At 36.3% G+C, this 22,783-nt stretch overlaps 3 protein-coding genes across 3 annotated transcripts; 1 reads left to right on the top strand and 2 right to left on the bottom strand.

Annotated features, from left to right (window-relative positions):
• Positions 1-1,168: 1,168 nt before the first annotated feature.
• On the bottom strand, positions 1,169-3,811 carry LOC105161495 (NADH dehydrogenase ubiquinone 1 alpha subcomplex subunit). Its single transcript, XM_011079193.3, has 3 exons — positions 3,584-3,811; positions 3,379-3,479; positions 1,169-1,424 (listed from the first exon to the last, which is right to left on the bottom strand). Exons 1-2 carry the CDS (start codon positions 3,689-3,691, stop codon positions 3,384-3,386), a joined length of 204 nt encoding a protein of 67 aa, XP_011077495.1. The 5' UTR covers positions 3,692-3,811; the 3' UTR covers positions 1,169-1,424; positions 3,379-3,383.
• A 2,407-nt stretch (positions 3,812-6,218) lies between these two features.
• Positions 6,219-8,841, bottom strand: LOC105161496 (V-type proton ATPase subunit E2). The gene is made up of 6 exons (XM_011079195.3): positions 8,602-8,841; positions 8,393-8,493; positions 7,961-8,117; positions 7,116-7,309; positions 6,684-6,783; positions 6,219-6,533 (listed from the first exon to the last, which is right to left on the bottom strand). Exons 1-6 carry the CDS (start codon positions 8,701-8,703, stop codon positions 6,510-6,512), a joined length of 678 nt encoding a protein of 225 aa, XP_011077497.2. The 5' UTR covers positions 8,704-8,841; the 3' UTR covers positions 6,219-6,509.
• An 11,134-nt stretch (positions 8,842-19,975) lies between these two features.
• On the top strand, positions 19,976-22,146 carry LOC105161612 (CBL-interacting serine/threonine-protein kinase 14). The gene has a single exon (XM_011079349.3). It carries the CDS (start codon positions 20,553-20,555, stop codon positions 21,858-21,860), a length of 1,308 nt encoding a protein of 435 aa, XP_011077651.2. The 5' UTR covers positions 19,976-20,552; the 3' UTR covers positions 21,861-22,146.
• Positions 22,147-22,783: the final 637 nt, after the last annotated feature.

Raw genomic sequence — 22,783 nt, 5'->3', positions numbered from 1 at the left:
ATTTCATATCAATTGTTCACAACCACCAAGCAACGTACTGAGGAAACTGTCAACTTCCACCAACTTACCATTCAGGATGTTGACTACATGGATGAGGCCGTATTGAAGAGGTTACAGGAGATTATCCTATACCTGCGGTGTCTGGTGCGCTCTCTGCCTCACCACCCTCATCAATATCTCCAGCCTCGCTGAGTTTCTGTCTAGAAGTGCTTCTGTCTCCAAAAAACTTCTCCCACTGCTGCTCCCTCACCAAAAAAAGCAGATATTTCTGAGAATGAGGCTCAATCAACTTATATTATTCAAGTTCCTGGACAGTAATGGTGAACAAGACAATGATGCTAAATTCCTTTTTATTCTGGTTGTATTGTTATTTCCTGGTTGAGAGTCTTGATTCTTTCATCTCATCAGAAGATCTCGTAATCACTAGTCCTCTGTCCCTGTTCTAATTAATACAGAACGGCAAGAGGCTCTGTTAATGGGCAGGTCTTTTGTGATTAAATATGTTCATTTCTGCCATATTTTGATGTTTTGTGTTTGACTGATTTTGTCAGTAGGGCACCAGTATGAGCTAGCTTTTGGTTTGCAAAAATAGTGCAACCCCCAAAAAACCAGAAAGATGACCGATCAAGATTCAAGAGGATACAAAATTATGCACCATGCAAGTTCATAGTTGTTTGTCTGCCCCTTGAGTAATCTTGATGTGTTTTATCCCCACTATTTTCACCAGGATTTAGTTTCAGCAGCAAAGCTAATGATTGGTGGATCAAGAACAAGGGGATTCAGTATGTGCAAATAGTTCGAAATTCCCCAAGGAGTCCTGGAGCAGCCTTCTGTTGAAAAATTGAAATGCTTCTGTCAACTTCAGCAATTGATCTGTGATGCGTTACCCCCTTCAGGTTTACATCTATTTAGCTCACGTATTTGTTTGCTAAAAACTTGGCTAAACTAGATGTCTGATTTGAGAGGTATGCAAGATGGTTCAGTTCCCAACTGTCTTTTATTTGACTAAAAGACTTGGTCAATTAGATAACATTTGCACCACATTCCAACAGGGGTACTTCCATCTTATGGTTGAATTAATTGCCCCTTTTCAATGAGCTCTACCTATGTTGCTCCAGATCATCTGTTAGTGTCTTGCTTTTACACTAATCTTTCAAACAAACACAAAAGCCCCAGAAAACTGTTATGTTGACAAAAACAGATTTTTAAATACAATGTCATAAAGATTCAGAATAGATGCCTTTCATGCATTTATCATTCACCAGGTCCAGACTATCTGCATCAAGTATAACCCCCAAAATCATAGTTCTTGTACAAAAGCCACAAAGAGAAGGAAATGACAAGTTCATAAGACTTCATACAGAAGTAAACTGACAGGCCTTGCACATCATTTATTTCTAAGCAAGCCCTTCAAACTCGGATACCTGCATCGCCACAACAGGGTAACATATAAGTGAAACTTCAAAAGAAACATATCCACAAAATTCGGCAGAATAATGGTAAACGCATAAACAGAGGCGCAATACCCAAAACAAAGACACAGCAAAAATAAAATGAAAATGTTCTTAAAAGAGATTGTGTTCTGCCAGAGTCTGAATTAACAGACATACAGCATAGAAAAACTCTTAGTAATAACTAAATCAGAAACAAATCAGTGTATAGAAACTGAGTCCAACAATCCTCACATTGGCACATTCTTGAGCAAAAATCAACTGAATCTGCATCCAGCTTAACTTAAAGCTCATTAGAGACTGAATTTGTGGAAGATTGCAAAATGCTTACCAATATCGGAACTTTTAGAGCACAAATTCCATAAGTCCTCTACTACAAGAAAAACAGATCCCCCCAACCTTGATTTCCATTTCATTGGAGAAAAAAAGTGGAAATACATCTCTCTGTCTTCTTGGTTACAATGCCAGTCAGAGGGGCTGAAATCATATGGTATCAGGAGAGTCCAACAAGAAAGAAGTAGCATATGCTTGGACTTGTGAAAGAATGATTTTGGTGAATGTTTGGCCATCACATTCTGATCATTTAACTATATTCATTCTTTTAAAGACATAAAGGCGTTTCTTGGCGCTGTCAGAGAACTTCTTGTCTCTTGAAGTTGTTATTTTGGATTTAAAAATGAAAATGCCAAGATTTAGCTAAATTATGGAACACTTTTTGTGTTTTTGTTGTCACTAAAGGACATGCAAAGTTCCACAGACGAGGAGAGGAATATATCATTTCTCTTGGAATCAACAAAAAACCAGAGTGAAGGCATTATGAAACAAAAAACCATGACAAATGATAGTTGCACAATGGTTGCAGCAAAAAGACACAAAAGTATTAGAAGATACGTGTGAGCATGCTGTTCGTAAAAGCTTTAGTTGTTGTTTTCAATCTTGGCAAACAAACCAAATTCCAACAGTTGAAGGGAGACCAACGCTTAATATATAATTATAAAGTAATTATAATATATAGTTCTAAACAACTTGTAGTGAAGTTCTTTTGACAAAAATAACTGGAGAAACTTTAAACAGAACTAGAAACATGAAACCACCTTTATAAAACAGTCGCTTTTGTATTGATTCACATGGAGACATGCGGTTGCGATCTCACAACACCTTTTGAGTATGTGTTTTAGTTTGTAAATTCGAAGGAAGGTGCTCAATTGAATGTACTTGTATTTAGAACGACTTAAGCCCCCGAACCTTATAAATTTTCAAATAACAAGAAGTTAAATACCCATGTCATTTGAAGAGAACTATATGGATCAAGAATTTAAACAATCTGTTCCACCCACTCTGTATCCTTAAACATGGAACAGACGGACAAAAGCATAACAGAGAGAAGAGACTGAGTTATTCAGGATAAATTAGTCTATAAACAAATTCAACAACATGAAAATGCTGCATGTATAATTTTATTTGGGAAGTGAAGTACTTCATTGAGTTTGGAGATAACTTATACAAAACCTAAAGCAATCATTCCCCCCCCCCCCCACAATGGTAAGTCTTCTGAAGTCATTCCTAACTCAAAACACAAACATTTTAACTTTAAGTAAACAATTCTATTCTGGGCAAAACACATATGTCTGCAGGACTAAATTTCTGATCAAGAGTGTCCTTCTGCATCAGATTTACTGAAGCTAGATGCAAAATGGAGAATTGGTTGGGTGGGGTGGGGGATCAACATAGGGCTCTGCGTCCCCCTCATAAATTCACCTTTGTTTTAGGAAAAAAGGTTAGCTTAGCGGCCGGTCAGGATAAGTTGGAAAGACCTAAAAGAAAATGCACCGTGGGAAAATAGGTATCCAAATTGCATAAGCGCAGAAGATCTAAAGAGGAAAAGGAACAAAAAGAAAAAGAAGCAGCAAAGTCAAAGAGGCAGCACCGAAGCTAGTTGGAAGGGGAAGGCGAAGAGAGCATCTCCATGATTTTCTTGTCGCGTCTCTCCATAGCCACGTCCCAGACGTCGTTGCCGATGTGCTTGGGCTGTCATACATCAATTGTTGTAATTCTCAGCATATATAAATAGATCATAAAAGATTGATATTGATTCTTAGAAAAAAGAAAAAACTGGATGTCGAGGTACGGACGCGGCCATGAGCGGCCTTGTGGATGAAATATTGAGCATTTCCCATAATGCAGAGCATTCCTGCTATTATTCCCAGCGGCAGCGCTGCTTCCAACCATACTAGCGCCATTGATAATAATTGCTGCTTCCTCTTTGTCTCTGGCTTCTACGACGATGGAAACGATGACTACTGACGTCTCAATTCTCAGATCCCCCAATTCCAGTTTTGCTCAATTCCATGCCTGCCCCTCGTCCCTTTAACACATATGGCATGTAGATATTGGGCCTCGACCCGTTAACACAAATCTCAACACACACGGGCTTATTTTTTTCCAAACAAATACGCCGGCCTGATAAGAAAACAAAAGGTCCTTTCTCATTGAAATTCAAACTTGGAATCACAGGCTCGTGCCTCTCACCAGTCACACTACAAGCCATGTGTATTATTAAAATACACATGTAAATATTTTAACAACTTCATTGTGTTGTTGTAATAGAAGGCACATAGGAAAGTGTTTTTTTTTTTTTTTTTTTATAAAGAACGATATAAGAGCGAAGCGGTGCAGGCAAGTGTTTTTAAAATAAAAAACAATGATTTGCATTATTATATTAATTAATAAAACTATGCATTATCTAATAAATAATGTCCAAGATAAAAATAACAAACTCACATCTTTATATAATTGGAAAGGTGAGAGCTTCCCCTAGAATGGGTGTTTCTTTCCCTTTTGTGTTAGGGCTTTCCTTCCTCTTTGATGGCTTGGAAGTTTTTCACGGACGGATTATATGCTTTGCTAAGTTGAAGAACTCGTACTATACACCCTGTTTCAAATTGATAACATCCTTGGTCTTGTGCAAGCACAAGATTCCAACAACTATAGATACAGAAGTCACTCGGATATTTGTATCCTCCGTAGTCTATTTCATCATGTGAACATCTGATCATTGCCACACATTTCTAGTATTCCATGTGAACTAACAAATAATGGGAACTAGTATACGTAGGCTCTTCAAAAGTTCCATTTTGCAGCTTCCCACAATATAGCATGTTAAACCATTGATTTTGACTAAATTTAATCATACATGAGTTAAAGGTTAAAAAGATGCCATATTACTTACTTAATTTGTTTAGCAGAATGCGGACACTGATGCTAGAAAAGAAAAAGGAAAAGAAGAAAGTGGTTCTTATATATTTGGTTTAAACTAGGTTTTCTTATGTCAGTTCGTGAAAGCCCATTCATTTGATTGATTTATTGTGAGATGTTATTTTTGGTACAGCATAGCACTGACAAGTCTGATATTGTAAGTATTTTGTTGTGTCACCTGTACATATAGATCAAGAAGTAGGCACAAGTTCTCGCTAATTGACCATGCAGTTGCCCTTTGTCCCGGTAATGTAATCTGTAAATTCTGGGAGGACTGATGAATGTAAGGTTTGGTTTTGGCTTCGTGGGTGTAGGGCTTGTTAGAATCTTGGATCTATCCATCCACCTCGTTATGCTAAATTTACCGCTGCAAGTTGAGGCTGTATTTTGATCACTGTGTTTGGTGCATGTATTCCTATTTTCATTTCTTCAGTTGTGCTCTAGTGGAGAGGTTTTTATGTTTGTTGCTCTGTTCCTATTTTCATTCCTTCGTTTCCTCTGCCTAAAGTTATAAGAGATAATCATCTGGATCTGTCTTTAAAGCTTGTTTGGTATCATTTAACAGTGATATTTTATGGATTAGTAGTTCCTGTAATGCATTGTTATTTGGAAGCTCATTGCTTATTATATGTGTGACTTTCAGTCAATTTTTGAGGATATGTCCAGGTGTCCTCCCCTAGCATCATAAGATGATGGTGGCATGCAATGGTTATTACCTTCTTGTGCATCTCTTTTCAAGTATAGCTTATGTCATTTAGAGCTGTTTTTTTAGAGGAACTCCCTAGCTCTAGCTGGGCTTTGAGTGGCATGACTTGATATTTCATCTATTGACCAACTACTGGAGGACAAACAAAAGCAGTAGTAGATTCTTGTCTTTTCTAGTGTTGGTTTTCTTTTGATAATGCCGATTCCACTGAGTTATATTTGGCATCTAGTTACTTTTCTGTATGCATATTAAGAGGTATATGTACTAGTCTTTGCGAAGTTGCCACAGATGCTGCATTTTTGTTTGCTTAACGCAATCAAGAGTTAGAATTTCCCATATATGAGTTATTCTATTATAAAATATTTTGAACTTGCCATGCATGATTGTGGTTCAGATTTTAGACATTACTAGTGCAGACAACATATATTACAGGGTGCTCTCTTGACTCTGCAGTTTGAATTGATTATGAAGGTATATCTAGTTATTTCATGAACGATAATCAAATCAAGAAACAAGGAAAATGAAATAATTCCATCCACACCACACATTCAGCTTCACTGCCGTACTCCTGCAATAGATGTCATGCAGTTAAAAACACAAGATTTTGAACATAGCTTCATCACTTTCAGAATCAATGTATCTTAGATCAGATTAGGGTCTCAATTTGTATCGATTAACAATTAAAAATTAGAAAAGGGGGGACGCAATCGAGCAGGTGGAATTACTCGAGTCCGCAAGCTCACAAAAAAACGAGAGCCATGCTTTTAAGGATGCGTGAATCAGAGATATCATGCTACTTCTCTTTCCCAAGTATAATTCGACATGTGTTCCTAGGATAATCACACCAAAAAAAGATTCGAAAAAGTGAATATGCCAACGAGGTTAATAGGTAAAAGTATTACACCAAGTTCATTTATTCAAAAATTCAGACATCCAGTTTATCATGAAACCAGATCGACACAAACGACAAAACCCTGCAGATGATGATCCAGAATGTACATCTGCTGGTCAGCCAATCATCTCAGCTACATATCACTTTTAAGAGTTATCATTTAACTTATCGCAACTACAGCAGCCAGAGTTGATCTCCTGCTCACTTATCCACACAGGCACTTGCGAATCTGCATGCAGTTCCATTAATTATGACGGAGAAAAGTGTTTAACAATGTTGCATAGCTGAATGCCTTGAATATTCATCCGAAACAAATATGAATAATTAGTATTCACTGGTTTAGATTTTCATAACAGATGTAAGATTCTAAAGGCAACACCTCAGGAAGTTTCTGCCGAAAGACGACATCTAGTCGAGCATCCAAGGTGTTCTCACATACAATCTTCCCGTCTTGTGAAGCCAAAACTACCCCTCCAGAGCTTTCCGATCATGAACGTAACAGAAATATGAGGAATATATATATGAGACATCAAACAGACACCTCATAAAACACAAGAAAAAGAACAAAGGTATGAAGAGATTATTAAGGTTATAGATGTAAAGAATGAGTTTCCATAAGCACATATTGTAAAGCGTTAGCCATCACAGCAGAGAAAAAGCTGCAGCGAAAAATATAACCAAGTCTAGTAACTTGAACAACTAAATATCATGCATAATAAGAATAAAAAAAAATCATGTAAAAGATGTGGGATCTTTTCGAGATAAAGCAACATATCACGTTTATTACTTAATAGAAGGACATCACGTTTACCAAGAGGGACCAAGGGGCTGTTTGCTGCTAGGAGGTGGTGGCAGGTATACTTTATCGATTGTAATGTTTGGGGCCTGTACTTTGGCTTTCTTAGCATATTCACGTTTTGCATCCTCCAGAACTGAATTGACAAGACTTACGTCCATCTCCCGACATCGCAACAATATAGATGGCTCCTTCAGCCGTAGTAAACTCTGAAATATCAAGCATCATTAGGTCAGCAGAGTAGCATGCAATTTAGCCAAGGTCCATTGGAGTTGGAGAACCGCCCTCGTATGTTGACATAAAATGCAAGTTCTAGTGTAGGTTCATGCAAGAAGTTGGTCTAAACAAAAGAACACAACATAAAAGCTCACGTAAAAAATGTGAAACTTGATAACTAATTACCTCATCAGTAATCACAAGAAATAAAAATTATGATATTTCACTTGCAAAAGCTATATTCCAAGTGATGGTGGTGTTGTTCCTTGCAATTGTATTTTTCCAGGACGTTAGAAGGAATTGCAAGAATGTAAAAGGGGTTTAGGTTTTAAGATAGCATGACGTTAAAGGTCTTAGGTCCATAAGTATTTGACAATACATGGATGATAAGATGGTTAATTACATGGGAATTATGTCATTTACCATGCGGGTGTAAATTTGATGGTTTTGATGATCATAAAGGGTTTAAGTTGCATGTCTTGACACTAGAGGGAAACAATTTGCAGGGTCTCCAACATCTTTATAGATTCCATGATTTTTCAGTTGCAGAGAGGATACTATATTATGACTAGAGATCATGTAATTCCTTTTGTCACACCATTCATGCATTCAAGTTGAAGTAGAAAAACATTCATTGTAGGCACCTGAACAATCAAGCCCTTGAGAAGAGCTTTATATGCATTTTTGTTATCTGAAACTCGAAGAAGCTCCCTACTTGCAGCATCTTTCATTTCACTGACCACATCATCTTGGGCCTGAAGAACTTTGATACGTGATGCATTTAGCTGCATCGAGTACTCACTGCATAACAAAGCAAAATATTAAATCAAATCCCAAGAGTTTCATGTTGTCTAATATTGATAATCCGTGAAACTCAAATTCCTGCTTTTCGAAATTGGAAAAAAGAAAAAACACACTTGACCTCTCCTTTAGGAGTAAGCCATATGAGGCATGCGCAGATAAGGAATAGAAACATAGAAGTCCAATTCCCATCAGCCAAACAAGAGAATATTAGTCATGTTAAAAGAAGTGAATGTTCATTTAATTGATGAAGGACAGTGAATAAAGAAGCTTACATCTTCTTACGAACTTCCACCTGCTTGGTCTTGCGTTCGTAGTCCTGTCTGATCTTTTTCTTTTCAGCTTCAACTATTTGCAATTTCTCAATGTTGAATTCCTAAGGCACAAGAATGAGGGTGTGCACAATTATTCATCACACGATTATAACCGGAAAAAGAAGTAAATTTGAAGAATTTAAGGATTGAAATGGTAAAGAGGAAAAGACCTCCTCGGCAGAAAGGGAGATCTCATTAGCTTTCTCTTGGGCTTCCTGCCGAATGAACCTCACCATCTGTTGTATCTGCTTGGAGACATCTGCGTCATTCATCTTCCTTTTCTCTCTTCTCTCTCTTTTTTCCTCGGACAAGAGATTCAAACTTATCAAAGTAATAACAACAACAATTATAAGCCATGAAGAAAAAGAGAATGTCTGTGGGAGGAGGAAAGAAGGAGGCCGCAAAAAGCGTGATTGGAGGTTTGAGGTTTGGCGGAGGAGTTGACAAAGTCCGACCGGGGCCGTGGGTGGGTCCCACTAAATCTTGAATGTCGATGTGTGGGGTGACCTCATTATTCGGCCCCCAAAAATACCTGCACTGTTATATTAAATGTAGCATAAGCCCGTTGGACACTCTCTTTCCCTAAGATTCAGTTAGATTTTTAAATTTTCTATATTTTACATTTAGTTCTCTTATGGTTTGTTTTTATTTAATAAATAAATTTTTTTATTAGTCAAAATTCAGCAAAATTTATTAATTTTAACAAAAAAATTGTATTTACCCCCGATTACTTATTGTTGATTTATTACAGGTTGGATAAATATTTTGATGACTACATTGTCCTTATACGTCTTCACGCAAGAATGCATGTGGTCAGGTATATCTTCACCATTATAAGGATAGTTTAATCGGAAACAAATTGTTTAACCTGCAATAAGTTAGTAAATAGTCAATCGAGAATAAATATCAATTTTTATTCAATATGTTTTTGTTAATATCAGCAATTTAGTGAATTTCGACTAACGGGTAGACTTATTTGTTAAACGAAAACAAACTTCACGAGTGCTAGATCTAATTTCTTAAATTATTGTGAATTTAAATATAATTACACCAAATCCAAAAAAAAGATTGTAACTATCCCTATTTATAATTGGAGTATTGGACATATATAGAAAGTGAATTGAAAATGTGATTGGCCTTAATGTAGAATATGGTGAAATATATCTATTTTTTCTACTTAAAAAATAGGGCAAAAGACAATTTTCGTCCCACAGCTATAGGCCATTTTTGTTTTAGTCCCGTAAGTATCTAGGATTTCAATTTGGTCCCGTAAAACTGAAAAATTCGCAATTTCAGTCCAAATTTCGCCGGAAAATTTTGTGGGTCGCCGGAAAAAGTCACATGCGATGCATGTGACTTTTAAAATTGGGGGCTCGATCTTGATTGGCTGGAGAAGCTGATGTGGCGCATACGTGGAAATTAAAAAAAAAAATGACAAAAATCGAGCTCGCGACCGTCGGCAAAGGCGGAGGATGGCTTTCGTCAAATCTTTGCACAGAGGTGACCAAAATCGATGGGACTGGTCTCAAAAGATTCGCCAGAACGAGAGGCGTTCAACGATGGTATTCCGAGCAGGTGGTTCGTTCAGACGAAGGAGAATACGCCGGCGGAAGGTGCAGTCGCGGCGGACGACGACCGAGATCTTCAAAACGATGGATCTTTGCACCTAGTTGATGAAAATGGATGAGACTAGTCCCATTAAAACCACAGTGAGGAGACGAATCCAATGGTACCAATCCGCGATCGTGGGTCGTCCTGTCGCCGGCGAATCGACAGGAATTGTCCGCGGCGGTCAATTTCAAAGCCCAGTCGCTGTCGTGGTGGGATCTCAAAATTGGTTGAGGGGTTTTGTTCTCCTTGATATGGCGAATTGAATGGTATATGTGGTGGCCAGAAATTCCAAGTAACGGCGGTGGAATTGAAGAGAGAAGGTGGCGGCGACTGGCGGGCGATTTTTAATCCACGTCAGTCGTTTTTTTTTTTTTAATTTCCACATATGTGCCACATCAGCTTCTCCAGCCAATCAGGATCGAGCCCCCAATTTTAAAAGTCACATGCATCGCATGTGACTTTTTCCGGCGACCCACAAAATTTTTCAGCGAAATTTGGACTGAAATTGCGAATTTTTCAGTTTTACGGGATCAAATTGAAACCCTAGATACTTACGGGACTAAAATGAAAATGGCCTATAGTTGTGGGACGAAAATTGTCTTTTGCCCTTTTTTTTAAGTAGAAAAAATAGATATATTTCACCATATTCTACATTAAGGCCAATCACATTTTCAATTCACTTTCTATATATGTCCAATACTCCAATTATAAATAGGGATAGTTACAATCTTTTTTTTGGATTTGGTGTAATTATATTTAAATTCGCAATAATTTAAGAAATTACATCTAGCACTCGTGAAGTTTGTTTTCGTTTAACAAATAAGTCCACCCGTTAGTCAAAATTCACTAAATTGCTGAAATTAACAAAAAAATATTGAATAAAAATTGATATTTATTCTCGATTGACTAAGTAAGGATAAAATAGTGATAATTAGAAGTAACGGGTAGGGGGCGCTACAGATCATGGGAGGTGTGCTACCTCCATAAAAATAATCTTTTTCAGACAATAATGCAATCTCGTGGGAGGTGGTGACTTCCATGAATATAATCTTTTTCAAATACTAGTGCGACCTCCAAGAAAATTATCTTTTGCAAATACTACCCGGACCTCCATAAGATAATCTTTTTTTCAAATTTGTGAGCTAGTCTTTTCCAAACAATAATGCGATCTTGACCTCAGTGCGCGACCTCCATGAAAATCTTTTTTAGATACTAGCATGACCTCGGTGCGCAACATCCATGTCAATAATCATTTTCAGATTTTTCAACTAGTTTTTTTCTGACAAATAATGCCGTCTCATGAGAGGTACGCGATCTCCATGAATATAATCTTTTTCAGATACTAGCACAACCTCATGGGAGGTGCACGACCTCCATAAAGAATCTTTTTCAAATACTAGGGCGATCCCATGAGAAGTGCGCGACTTCTATAAAGACTTGTGAGGTTTTTTTTTTTTTTTCATACCCCAACATTCTATGTCCCTCTTGGCGATCTCGATCTCTAATTCCTTAAGTCTTTTTCAGGCCTCGCTCACTTACCATTTTTCATCATATTCACCTCATCCCTGTGTATACAACTAATTTTGTTGATCTAGAGGCTATGTACTTCTAGCATCTTTTCAAACCTCAACTTTCTATGTTCCTCTTTGCGATCTCGATCTCTATCCTTAACCATTTGTCACTAGATCCGATGTCTGAAAGTTCTATCTTTTGGCTTTTCTTAAACACTTTCTTGCTCGCCATTTCTTTTGGGTCCCTCTCGACCTCTTTTCATTTGAATTGTTGTCGCTTTTCTCAGGTTCTCTTGTTGTTGAGGTAGTTGTTCTCCTCTAATGCATTTCTACCTGCCTCCTATATCAATCATTGCGGCTCATCACTTGACAGTTGAACTATTTGGTCACCTTTCCTTTGAGGGGTCTCCTCACCACCTCCAAATGTATGGTATCTCCTAGATGTCCCTTTCATCTCAGAATATGAGTGGTCTTCTCAGATTTTCCACAAACGGTACCAAATGATTTGGGTCGTTTCTATGATCTCCGAAGGGATGGCGATCTCCAATCCAGTATGATGCGATCTCCCAAGGAGAAGTGATCCGCTATATAATATGATTATCCCATATTTTGGTGGTCAATGAGAAGAGAAAAGTACGTTACGCTAGCCGGGATGGTTCCCGACGAAAACCCTCCGATGCCTAAGTCAGCTTAAGTTTGAGATAGTAAATGGCGACTTAAATAATAAATGAGGTAGCAAGTAATTAATATGTCTAACCATAAATATTGTGGAATGAGGGTATTTATAGGACTAAATGTGCCCACCTTTTGGTTCACGTGGCGTCATCTTAAATCATGAGTTGTTAGATGATCTATGATCTAGATCTCTGATCATTAGAGCAGGTTCGGTCTAGCGATCCGACCCGAGATCGAAAGCACAGATCCTGGGGCTCCAGTGGTATTTTAATATTGTTAGAGGGTTATTTATGTCTTTTTTTCAAATGGGTATGAATACCCCTGTCAAGAGGGCTTGCCTGGATCACCTTAGCAGAGGCAAGTGTGTCAAGGTGGGGGATGCTTCAGCCAACGTTGCCTCGGCTATCAACCTAGCTGAGGTGCTCGCCTTGGCGCTCGTTTCTGATAGAGACATTGAGGCGAATTCCTTGAGTTTTTGAAGAGGCATCGACCCATCCCCTCTTCGAGATAACTTCAACATTATTTTCTACTCATATAGTTGCAATGCGAATGAGAGAAACAAAAAATAATCACAGAAATTTTCAAATTGACAAGCAAAATGACTAATTGGAAAAAGGGTTTGGAAAAAGAAATTAAAAATAATGATAATCTTTCCTATTAGATATATAGAGGCTGAAATAGACTTGAAGAAGACCCAAATCAGAAAAATACTATGAGAAAAGATGAACTGGTAAAAAGAGAGAAGAACATCGCCTCTTTAGAGCAATACACACGTCCAAAAAATAGAAGATAGATTTTCCAAGCCCGTGAATTTAAAGTAAACTCTTAAATATGTGATTTTCAAATTTTTGGGACGTGGAGGTAGGGTGGCAGGTGACTCGAGCTGGTTTGCGAGCTCCCTGAGCCAATTTGATTTGAAGTTTGGTTCAAGCTCAAGCTCGAGCCAAAAACTTTTTGTTCTCAAGCTCGCTATCATTTTTCTTTCATGTTACTATGTTCTTTTATTTATTTTGAAGTATTTTTATATATTAAACTGAAGATTCAATATTATATCAACTTCATTTCAAAATTCACTATATATTAGGATTATTAATCAATATTTCATATCTTATTTTTAGATAATAATAAAATATAATATTTTTATTTATATTATTCAATCTCTATATAAAAATAAACTTAATCAATAATTTGATAAGTTCTGACAAAAAGTTTTAGTAAATAGTTATTTAATATGATGCATATATAGTTTACATTATATTTCAATATCAATTTATAATCTCTTGTAATTTTATTATTAAGAAGTTCTAACAATTAATTTATAATTATTATATTTGTTTGTGAGTTATTATTTATACCAAGATACATAGTATGTAATCTATTTTAAATTGTAATTTTGTAAGATTTCTATTTTATTTTTATAAATTTGGTAAGACTTATTTATTTTTATAAAAGGTTAGTTGATTTACAAAAAATGACACAAGTTATTGCATAGATTTTTTTTAGACAAAAGTAGGATACCCCAGTGGAGCTCGAACTCAAGCTAAAAAAATGTGTTGATGAGTTTGACCTTAGGGTCAAGAAGCACTTTTTAACTATTAGAATATCTGTGGCATATTGATAATAGTTGAATTTATTCTTAGCTGAAACATAAATAAAAATTACTTTTATATTTTCCCTTTGAATTGTATTTGCTAATTTCGACCAACATGATATATATATATATATATATATCAACAGTTGAACAAGATTTTCTTTAGTATTTTTCATTAAAATCAAAATAAATATCAGTTTTTAAATTATTTTCCATCACTCAAATTCAAGGTCCGGATCAAAAGCTATATTTTGGCCAATTGCATTATTTGCAGACATATTCTTCCCAGAATATTCCCCAGTAATATTTCTTTATAACGTTCTTTAATATTAAGTCATTGGAAGACCCGACTTATTCACACAGCAATCCGAATATGATGATGACGTCCCAATATCAATATTTATTCATGTATGTACATAATAATGATGATAATATATTTAACATGAGAACCAACGGGTTTGTCTTAACTAAAATACTTAAATACAAATAATTGTATGGACTCTTAACTAGAAACACACATCATAATTCATTTTAAGTTCATATCCAAATAGTCTTATTTAATAAGATTAACTCCACATCTTTTAGATTCCAGAAAAAGTTGGTCATTTCTTATTAAACCCACATCTTATTCAATTATAAGAAGTAGGGTTGAAAAAATGTCATATATAATTCAAGTATCAGTAATTAGAAATAGTTATTTTGATAAGGACAGTGTTGCTTACTTAAGAATCATAAATATATAGGTTCCCAAGTTTTGTTGATTGTTAGTATAAAAAAGAGGGAAATTAATGGTGATAATCCTTATAGTGAAAAAAAACAAAAGGAAATTGTTGAAATACATAACTTTATACGTGCTCTAATGGACGAGTAGTGAGACACCGAGTGGCCGCGTTTCAAGCTATTGGTATTGCGGGAATATCTGTGGCGTGGTGTGGTGTCAAACATTTCACACGCAGAAAAGGTGAAGAAATTAATAGAGAAGAAAGAATATTGTAATAGAGTGTGAAAGGAGAGGATGTGAAGAGACAAGAAGATTAGATTTGAATAGGAAGAGTCATTGAAGATGACGACCAATTATGTGGAGGCCCTTGAGCCACGTGGACCATTCCTATATATTGAATTATTATTATTTTACTTTATAATTATTGATCATTGGTTCATCAATTATTAGGTATTAGAAATATGAATATGTATTAATTGCCTTGAGAAATTCAATTCCGGATAAGTATTAGATGGGATGGTTCTCCACTCCATTCTCTATTAATCAACCTCATATTCATTTCACCCGAATTCAATTTAAAGTTTCAACCAATTCATCATTTGTACATACGTACTGACTTATATAATTCACTGTAAAAGTGGCCAAGTATATGTAGTTGGAGTAATAGGGTTTGTTGAGATAAGATAGAGTTGATTGTGATGTAAATGTTGATTGATTTGAAACACACTAAAAGTAAAACCAGAACCAAACTGATTGGTGATTGTTGATTACGGTAGGGGTAGGCTCCTGATGATTAATCATTTTACTTTAGTGGACATAAATTTGCTAGAAAGATGGCTGGCTGTGGCTCACCTTTGGCTTCAAACCTGTCCCCTATTTTTTGGATGGTGTATGAGTGAAGTTTTGATTGTAAGATTTGTCTGGTAAAGTTTGAAGACTATATATATAAACTACTTTGGTTATACTTATAAAAACTCTTACCGGCTCTTATATTTTATAATAAGATATTTTCCTGGCCTTCATTTTAATAAATAATTATTGTTCAAGTATCTTAAATTTGTATATTATAAGGATTTCACATAGTTTTAATAATTATGATTGCCAAAAGATTAAGGGAGAGATGCCTATATAACAAGACTATGTGTGGGCTGGGGCTGGGGCCGGGGTTGGGGTTGCGTGGGTGGAAGGCATTTCCTATCATGTATCGCAATCGCCCCTTCTCAATTGTTGTAGCCTTTTCTAGGCGATTAAGTGCCACTCATATTTTTTCAGCTCGCACATACACATTAGTCAGTCTGTCCTCCTATCTACATATGTCACGTATATACGTAATTGAACACACACTTTTACACACACATATATATATATATATATATACTTAAACATTAACTAATGGCAACTAAATATTAATGAATCCACGAGAAAACATATACATGGCCTTAATTAATTAATGAAGCCAAGACATGTTTTTCCAATTTAGAGTCAATATGAGTACCTTAGTTTAATTTCTACCCACTAAAAATGAAACTTAAATTTTCTAATATATTTTAATATTTTATAGAATTTCCAAATACAAGAATTCAAATTATCTTAACTTGTCAACATTTAGTTTTATATATCCTCACATTCCCCACACCAAAAGTTATCATTGCCGCATTATTGATTGACAGATTAATCAATCCATGAATGAAAATAGAGAATTAATGATAAGGGACAAAAAGAGAATTGTAACAATATTTTCTAATAATTCACTCAACAAGATAACATGGGTAATGTTTTAGTATAGTGGTCCATATTTAAAATTATGGGTTTGAATTTCATTAAACGTATGAGTAATTTATTTTAGTTAAATAAGTAATTTATATATTATACTGTATATTTGTCTCATTTAATGTGAATTTATTGTAATATGAGTTTCTCAATTATTGTAATGCGAGTTTATTGATTAAATTAATATATTGATGTATATTATCTAGTCAATTTGTTTTTTAAAAAACAATAATAATAATAATAACACATGCATGTACATTTGGTTGCGTCTATTTTCAGGCTTGAGGCTGGTTGGACACTCCGCATTTGTTGGCAATTGTGCAAGCCATGCTTAGTGTTCGTGGATATTGTCCTTAATTTCCATTATTAGGTCAACACACTTTCCTCTATTTTTCTGAATGCTACATTTAGCCAAAAGAGAAAAGAAAAGAAAATCTAAGACAAGTGCTTTTATAATCTATATATATATGTATAAAGAAACTTCAAATTCACCATAACAACTCAAAATATAATTAAAAATGAGCAATAATCAAAAATTTGAATATGAGGTAGTATTAAATTATCTAAGTATTATTTTATGAATTCTATTGAAATTCTCAACTTCAAATTTATGAATGAGAAGACAATCTAAATCTTCTAGTCTATATTAATTATTAGGTGTTATATATGAGTAGTTAATTATGTGACAGGAATAGAGACATGGGTGGAGGGCCTCATCTATCGATGATCAGCCAATTTAGATTGAACAAGCATATATTCTCATCAACCATCATCATGCATACATACAGAAGGTAGGTACGTAGATATACATCAAACTCGCTCTAGGAAGTTCGGAACGGCTTACGTTGGCATGTGTATGTTTTGATCGGAAACCCTTCTCTCCTTAAATTGTAGGAGTCCAGTACGATACGATAATATTTTTTAATAAATTTTCACTTTTTTCGGGTTAAATGCAAATTACTCCATTGTTATACGAAATGAGCAAATTACTATTCTGTAGCAAAAAAAAAATAGCAAATTACTCCCTTATGTTTTTCATAATAAAGCAAATAAGTCCCTCACGCGATTTCATGTCATTCAGGCGCTATTATTAATTATTTTTTATTTTTAATTATAAAATTATATTTACATCCTTCTTAATAGTCGTTGGATCTGTCTGAATCTAAGGCTTAAATTGAACTAACAAGATCAATGGTCCAAATTAAACTAAATTTGATCTACGGTCTAGACTAAAAGTATATATTTATAATATATATAAATTACATAAAATTTAATTAAAAATATTTTTGTGATATATTTTTATTACTTAAAATTATATATGTATATGTGTATATATATATATACAGAAAGAGAAAGAGACAGACGGATGGGTAAGGGGGAAGGTGGGGTGGGGCAACGCCGGCGACGGGGAATGGGGGCGGGCAAGGGGGAAATTTTGGGTGGCGGGGGGGGGGGGGGGGGGGGGGCTGACCCGGCGACGGGGAAGGGGGCGGGGCTGGTGCGGCCAATTGGTGGGGGGAAGGTGGGGGTTAGGCGACGGCTGGATGGTGGATTGGGGGGCGGGGGGGAGATGGGCAAGGGGAAAATTGGGGGGGGGGGGGGGGGAAGCAGTGCGAAGGAGAGGGGGAAGGTGGGGGTGGGGCGGTCGTGATGGTGGATTTGGGGGGTGCGACGTAGAAGAAAGAGTGGGGGGTGCGACGAGGAAGAAAGAGTGGGGGAGTTGGTCTATTTTTTTAAAAAAAATTTAAATAACAATATATATATATTATAAATATTATATATAATAATGTTATTATATATTATATTTAAATATAAAATAATATTTTACTCTAAAATATCAATTAAAACCGCACTTAAAGCGCGTGTAGGTTACTTTCAGGCCTTGGGGGTAAATTACTTTATTCTTAAAAAAAGTAAGGGGGTAATTTGATATTTTTTTTGACACAGGGAGTATTATGCATATTTCGTATATGGGGTGGCATGCATTTTTTCCTTTTTTTCTTCTATTTTTTCAATATTTTCATGTTTTTTTTTCTTCTCTCGCTGTTGTGTTAGTAACTTTTCATAATTTCCTCCGACTTTTGTATTTATTCAATTGAAATATGTTATTTTTAAAATATTGAATTAGTTTTGAATTAACATATATATATATATATTTGAGACACAAGTTAATTATACAAGTAATATGTAGAAGAAAAATTGTGATTGGTGTAGCTAGGTTATTTTGAGTGGTTGATCTTTAATTTGTGGGTAAGATATATATATACTGTCATTTAATAATGTTGTGATAGGAAGGTAATATGTGGTCATGTGGAGGGCATTATATGAATATTTACATATATATATATGTATGTAGGTGTGGACAAATAATAAGGGAATAATAAATGTAAGAAAATGTGGTAGCTTGCGAGTAACATATCTGCGTTAATGGGGTGTACGTTGATATTTGAGTAATGTAGCTCCACATGCTTCAGTTTGTAATTAAATGAAGATAGCATGCATGTAAGGCGTTAAATCTCACAAGTCACAATTGCCATGCGTCGTCGGAGTCGGAGTCGGAGTCGGAGCACCATCAATTTCATACCTATTCTGAAATCTCAAGAATATTCCCACGTCTTCACAATCTTGTTCCTTTACCCCTCAGTCTCATCACCTGCCGTTCTAGGAAACAAATATCTTCATATATAGTTAGTTATATATTCACATGCATATATATATATGTATGCATGCCCAATTATTGTGCTGCTACATCATCTGTATCTGTCCTCCATCTTTCTATGCATCAAGTACATTGAATAAGAAACACGATATATATTCCAAATTCTAGTTTCTTAGCGTGTATGTGTATGTCGTGTGATTTGAACTATATATCTTGTGGGATTTTCTAGCCAGCAATTCTTTTATCTTTTATCCAAATACGCCCCTCCCAGCCCAAGTCCAACTCTCAATTATTATCTTGCTTTCAATATATAATACCCAAATTCAGTATAATGTGTCAAAATCATTGGTAACATCAAAACATAACCATACTTGTTTTACTATATATATATATATAATGCAAACTTATATAAGGAATTAGTTATTTGTTGCTTTGAAATTCTCTTCAACTCAATACTACGTCTATTCAACTACTTTAATTTGATTTAACCCCCCCCCCCCCACCCTTTCAATTAATACTAAATAAATATAATTATGCTTGATTTCCTTGTTTTGCTGATTTCCATCCCTCAACTTTACTTGCTTACATATAATTAATAATTTTGTACGTGGTAATAATATTTCCCGATGCTCATTCGTTGGAAAAAAATATAAATAAAATTAAATATACTCTTTTGTTTTTTAAAAGAAAAAATCTTTTCAACTCTTGGTAGAGACGGAGACTGAGAGTGACGTAATAGTAGTACGTGTGAATCAAATTTATACTTGAAAACAACTAATTTGAACACGTGTATGGTGGACGGACGGTGGGCTTCCTCATTTTCAGGATTTATTACTACTAATTGCTAATTTACTGTCAAGTTAAACAAAATACATATATAAAAAGTGTTTTTATTTGAAAACGTTACGCATCATTATCACATATAAGAAAAATAAAAATAAAAAACAATTAAATAAAGGAATATGTTAAAACTTTTTCGGAAAAGCCTTTAAATAAATAGATACCCCGCCCCATCCCGATTCTTAAGCCCCATCATCAGTTCCGTTCATCATCTATTCTATAGGATTTTTGATTCTCTCTCTCTCTCTCGCTCGAAAACTTTTCCTTCGCATTATTTCACCTATGCCTGACCATTCTCTCCTCCTCCTTCTCCGTCTCCTTTCTCTCTCTCTCTCTCTCTCTCTCTGTCTCTTTCTTTTCCCCTCTTTCCTTTGTTTTAGTTTCTTTGTCCTTTTGTAGAAACTATCATTAACTTGGCTTGCCCGTGATTATCCTCAACAGTTGGTTGATTATCAGCCTTGGAAGACAAGTATATTTTTGTACAAATTAAGCTACAAACAGCTCTTTCTCTTAATTTGTTTAGCCTGGAATCCATCTTTCCTCCTTGCTTTTCCATTTCTTCTTCACATTTGCTCTCTCTTTCAATGCTGATAACCAAAACCCCCGGTAAGGGTTTGCCCACTCCACCTTTCCGCAATCTTCTTTTTCAAAATCGAGCAAATTCAAAAATTTGTTCCACCAATTAATGCAACACAGGGACTCGTTACACCGCCCTCCTTCATACACAATCTCTGCATCTAATTATGCCAGAGATCACCAATGAAGTTGTAACCCCCATGGCCGGTGCCAGCCGCGACGTCCCCGCCGAGGTGCTCAGTCCCGATCTCTTCAAAAAATACGAGCTCGGTAGACTCCTCGGCTGCGGAGCCTTCGCTAAAGTCTACCATGCCCGTGACCTCCGCACCGGCCAGAGCGTCGCCGTCAAATCCATCAACAAGCAGCGTATTCTAAGAGGAAACCTTGCTGCGCACGTTAAGCAGGAGATTGTTATCATGCGCAAGCTGCGCCACCCCCACATCGTGCGCCTCCACGAGGTCCTGGCTACCAAAACAAAGATCTACTTCGTAATGGAATACGCCAAAGGCGGCGAGCTCTTTGCCAAGATCGCGAAAGGCAGATTCAGTGAGGATCTCAGCCGCAAATATTTCCAACAATTAATCTCCGCTGTTGAGTATTGCCACTCTCACGGCGTATTCCACCGTGATTTGAAACCCGAAAATCTGTTGTTAGACGAAAACTGGGAATTGAAAGTAACTGATTTCGGGCTCAGCGCTGTGACGGATCAGATCCGACCCGACGGTTTGCTCCATACATTATGCGGTACTCCTGCTTACGTTGCACCGGAGATCCTTGCCAAGAAAGGCTATGATGGAGCGAAGGTTGATGTGTGGTCCTGCGGAGTTATTTTGTATGTTCTGAATGCAGGTTATTTACCATTTAACGACACAAATTTAATGGCCATGTATAGAAAAATCTACAAAGGAGAATTCCGTTGCCCTAAATGGACCTCTCCGGAGCTGAAGAGGTTTCTGACCCGGGTACTGGATCCGAATCCAGAAACCAGAATAACGGTACACGAGATTTTGAATGACCCGTGGTTCAAGAAGGGGTACAAGGAGATCAAGCAGCCGGTTGACAGAGAGTTCGAATTTAAAGAATCTGGGGAAGAAGCGCGGTATCTAAACGCTTTTGACTTGATCTCATACTCGTCGGGCGCAGATCTGTCGGGTTTGTTCAGTAACAGTGGGAATCGCGTGAATTGGGAGATGTTTGTGTCAGCAGAGTGGCCGGAGAGGATAATTAAGAGGATAGAGGCGTTGGCGGAGGAAGAGGGAATGAGGGTGGCAAAGAAGGGACTGAGGGTGAGGTTGCATGGGCAGAATTGGAATTACGTTGTAATGGTAGAGATCAACCGGTTAACGGAAGAGCTGGTGGTGGTGGAGGTGAAAAGAAGTGGACTTGGACGAGATTTGTGGAGAGAGAAATTGAAGCCACGGCTGGAAGATTTAGTTCATGCCCCCACCCCCCCAAATGCAGCAGGTTGCCGGTAACTAGGGAAAGAAAAAGAAATAAGGAAGCAATTTGATACTTGTCAATGATTGCGGATGAAGAAGATTAGGCTAGGCCCCAAAGGGGGAACCTTAATTGTATTTTAGATTCAGAAATGAAAGATAAACCAAAGTATGAATTTGGGATTATATTACCGGGTTTCTGTAAAATCTTTTTGCCCTGGTACGTAGTTTCTCAGTTCGGGATACCTTGATATGTATGCATATTGTTTTTTACCATGTGTTCATGTCATTAACTTGAAACAAAAAAAATCCTTCCGTTGGTTGCCGTCTGTAGTTGTCATATTAAGTTAAATTAAGCCTCTTATTAGTTGTCTTCATCCATGATTAATTATGTGTGTGTGGTTCACTGACTAACATATATGAGCTCAGAAAAGGACAATGTATTTGCCAAATATTAAATTTTATAACTAAAAAGAATCTTTTGTCCTTGGTTTTTAAGGTCACATATAAGAAAATTGGTAAGTGCAGGTCATTATCACATAACTCCATGGGAATAGTTTTCTTGTAAATAAGAATATAATATATTGAGATATTGGTGGTGGGTGACCCACTGGCACTGGGACTGGCGCTGGAGTGGAGTGGATATATGCCTATCCCCCAGATTTTATAAGGGGCCTTTCCTATCCCATATTACAAAATTGAATTCTTCACAATACTCCAAAACCCAAAAAAAAAAAAAAAGAAAAAAAGGACGCACCACGTTACTATTATCGTTGTGGCCAATAATTCACCCACCATGTATGTCTTCTCAATCATTGAATTTTATTATATGTACATGATTCTCCATTTCTCATCCACTACTCCATCTAAATATTATAGTTCTTGTTTCATTCTCTCCATCCATTCCTGGCCAGTGTCAGTGCTGTGTTTGATGAGCTAGCTAGCTACTTGTATATTGAATG

This window comes from Sesamum indicum, linkage group LG5, assembly GCF_026168435.1.
Source record: "Sesamum indicum cultivar Baizhima isolate 11 linkage group LG5, ASM2616843v1, whole genome shotgun sequence".
Classification (NCBI taxonomy): Eukaryota; Viridiplantae; Streptophyta; class Magnoliopsida; order Lamiales; family Pedaliaceae; genus Sesamum; species Sesamum indicum.
Note: the sequence above shows the minus strand (reverse complement) of the source record. Positions and strands in the feature narration are given on the sequence as shown.

Bases quoted from the DNA above. Each gene is read 5' to 3' on its own strand.
- LOC105161495 (XM_011079193.3), bottom strand. From the start codon at position 3,691: ATGGCGCTAGTATGGTTGGAAGCAGCGCTGCCGCTGGGAATAATAGCA. The intron at 3,480-3,583 runs GTCCGTACCTCG...GATGTATGACAG, and splicing joins ACAAGGCCGCTCATGGCCGC to CCCAAGCACATCGGCAACGA.
- LOC105161612 (XM_011079349.3), top strand. From the start codon at position 20,553: ATGCCAGAGATCACCAATGAAGTTGTAACCCCCATGGCCGGTGCCAGC.
- LOC105161496 (XM_011079195.3), bottom strand. From the start codon at position 8,703: ATGAATGACGCAGATGTCTCCAAGCAGATACAACAGATGGTGAGGTTC. The intron at 6,784-7,115 runs GTAAACGTGATG...ATGATCGGAAAG, and splicing joins CAGCCCCTTGGTCCCTCTTG to CTCTGGAGGGGTAGTTTTGG. The intron at 6,534-6,683 runs GTGTTGCCTTTA...AACTGCATGCAG, and splicing joins TTCGGCAGAAACTTCCTGAG to ATTCGCAAGTGCCTGTGTGG.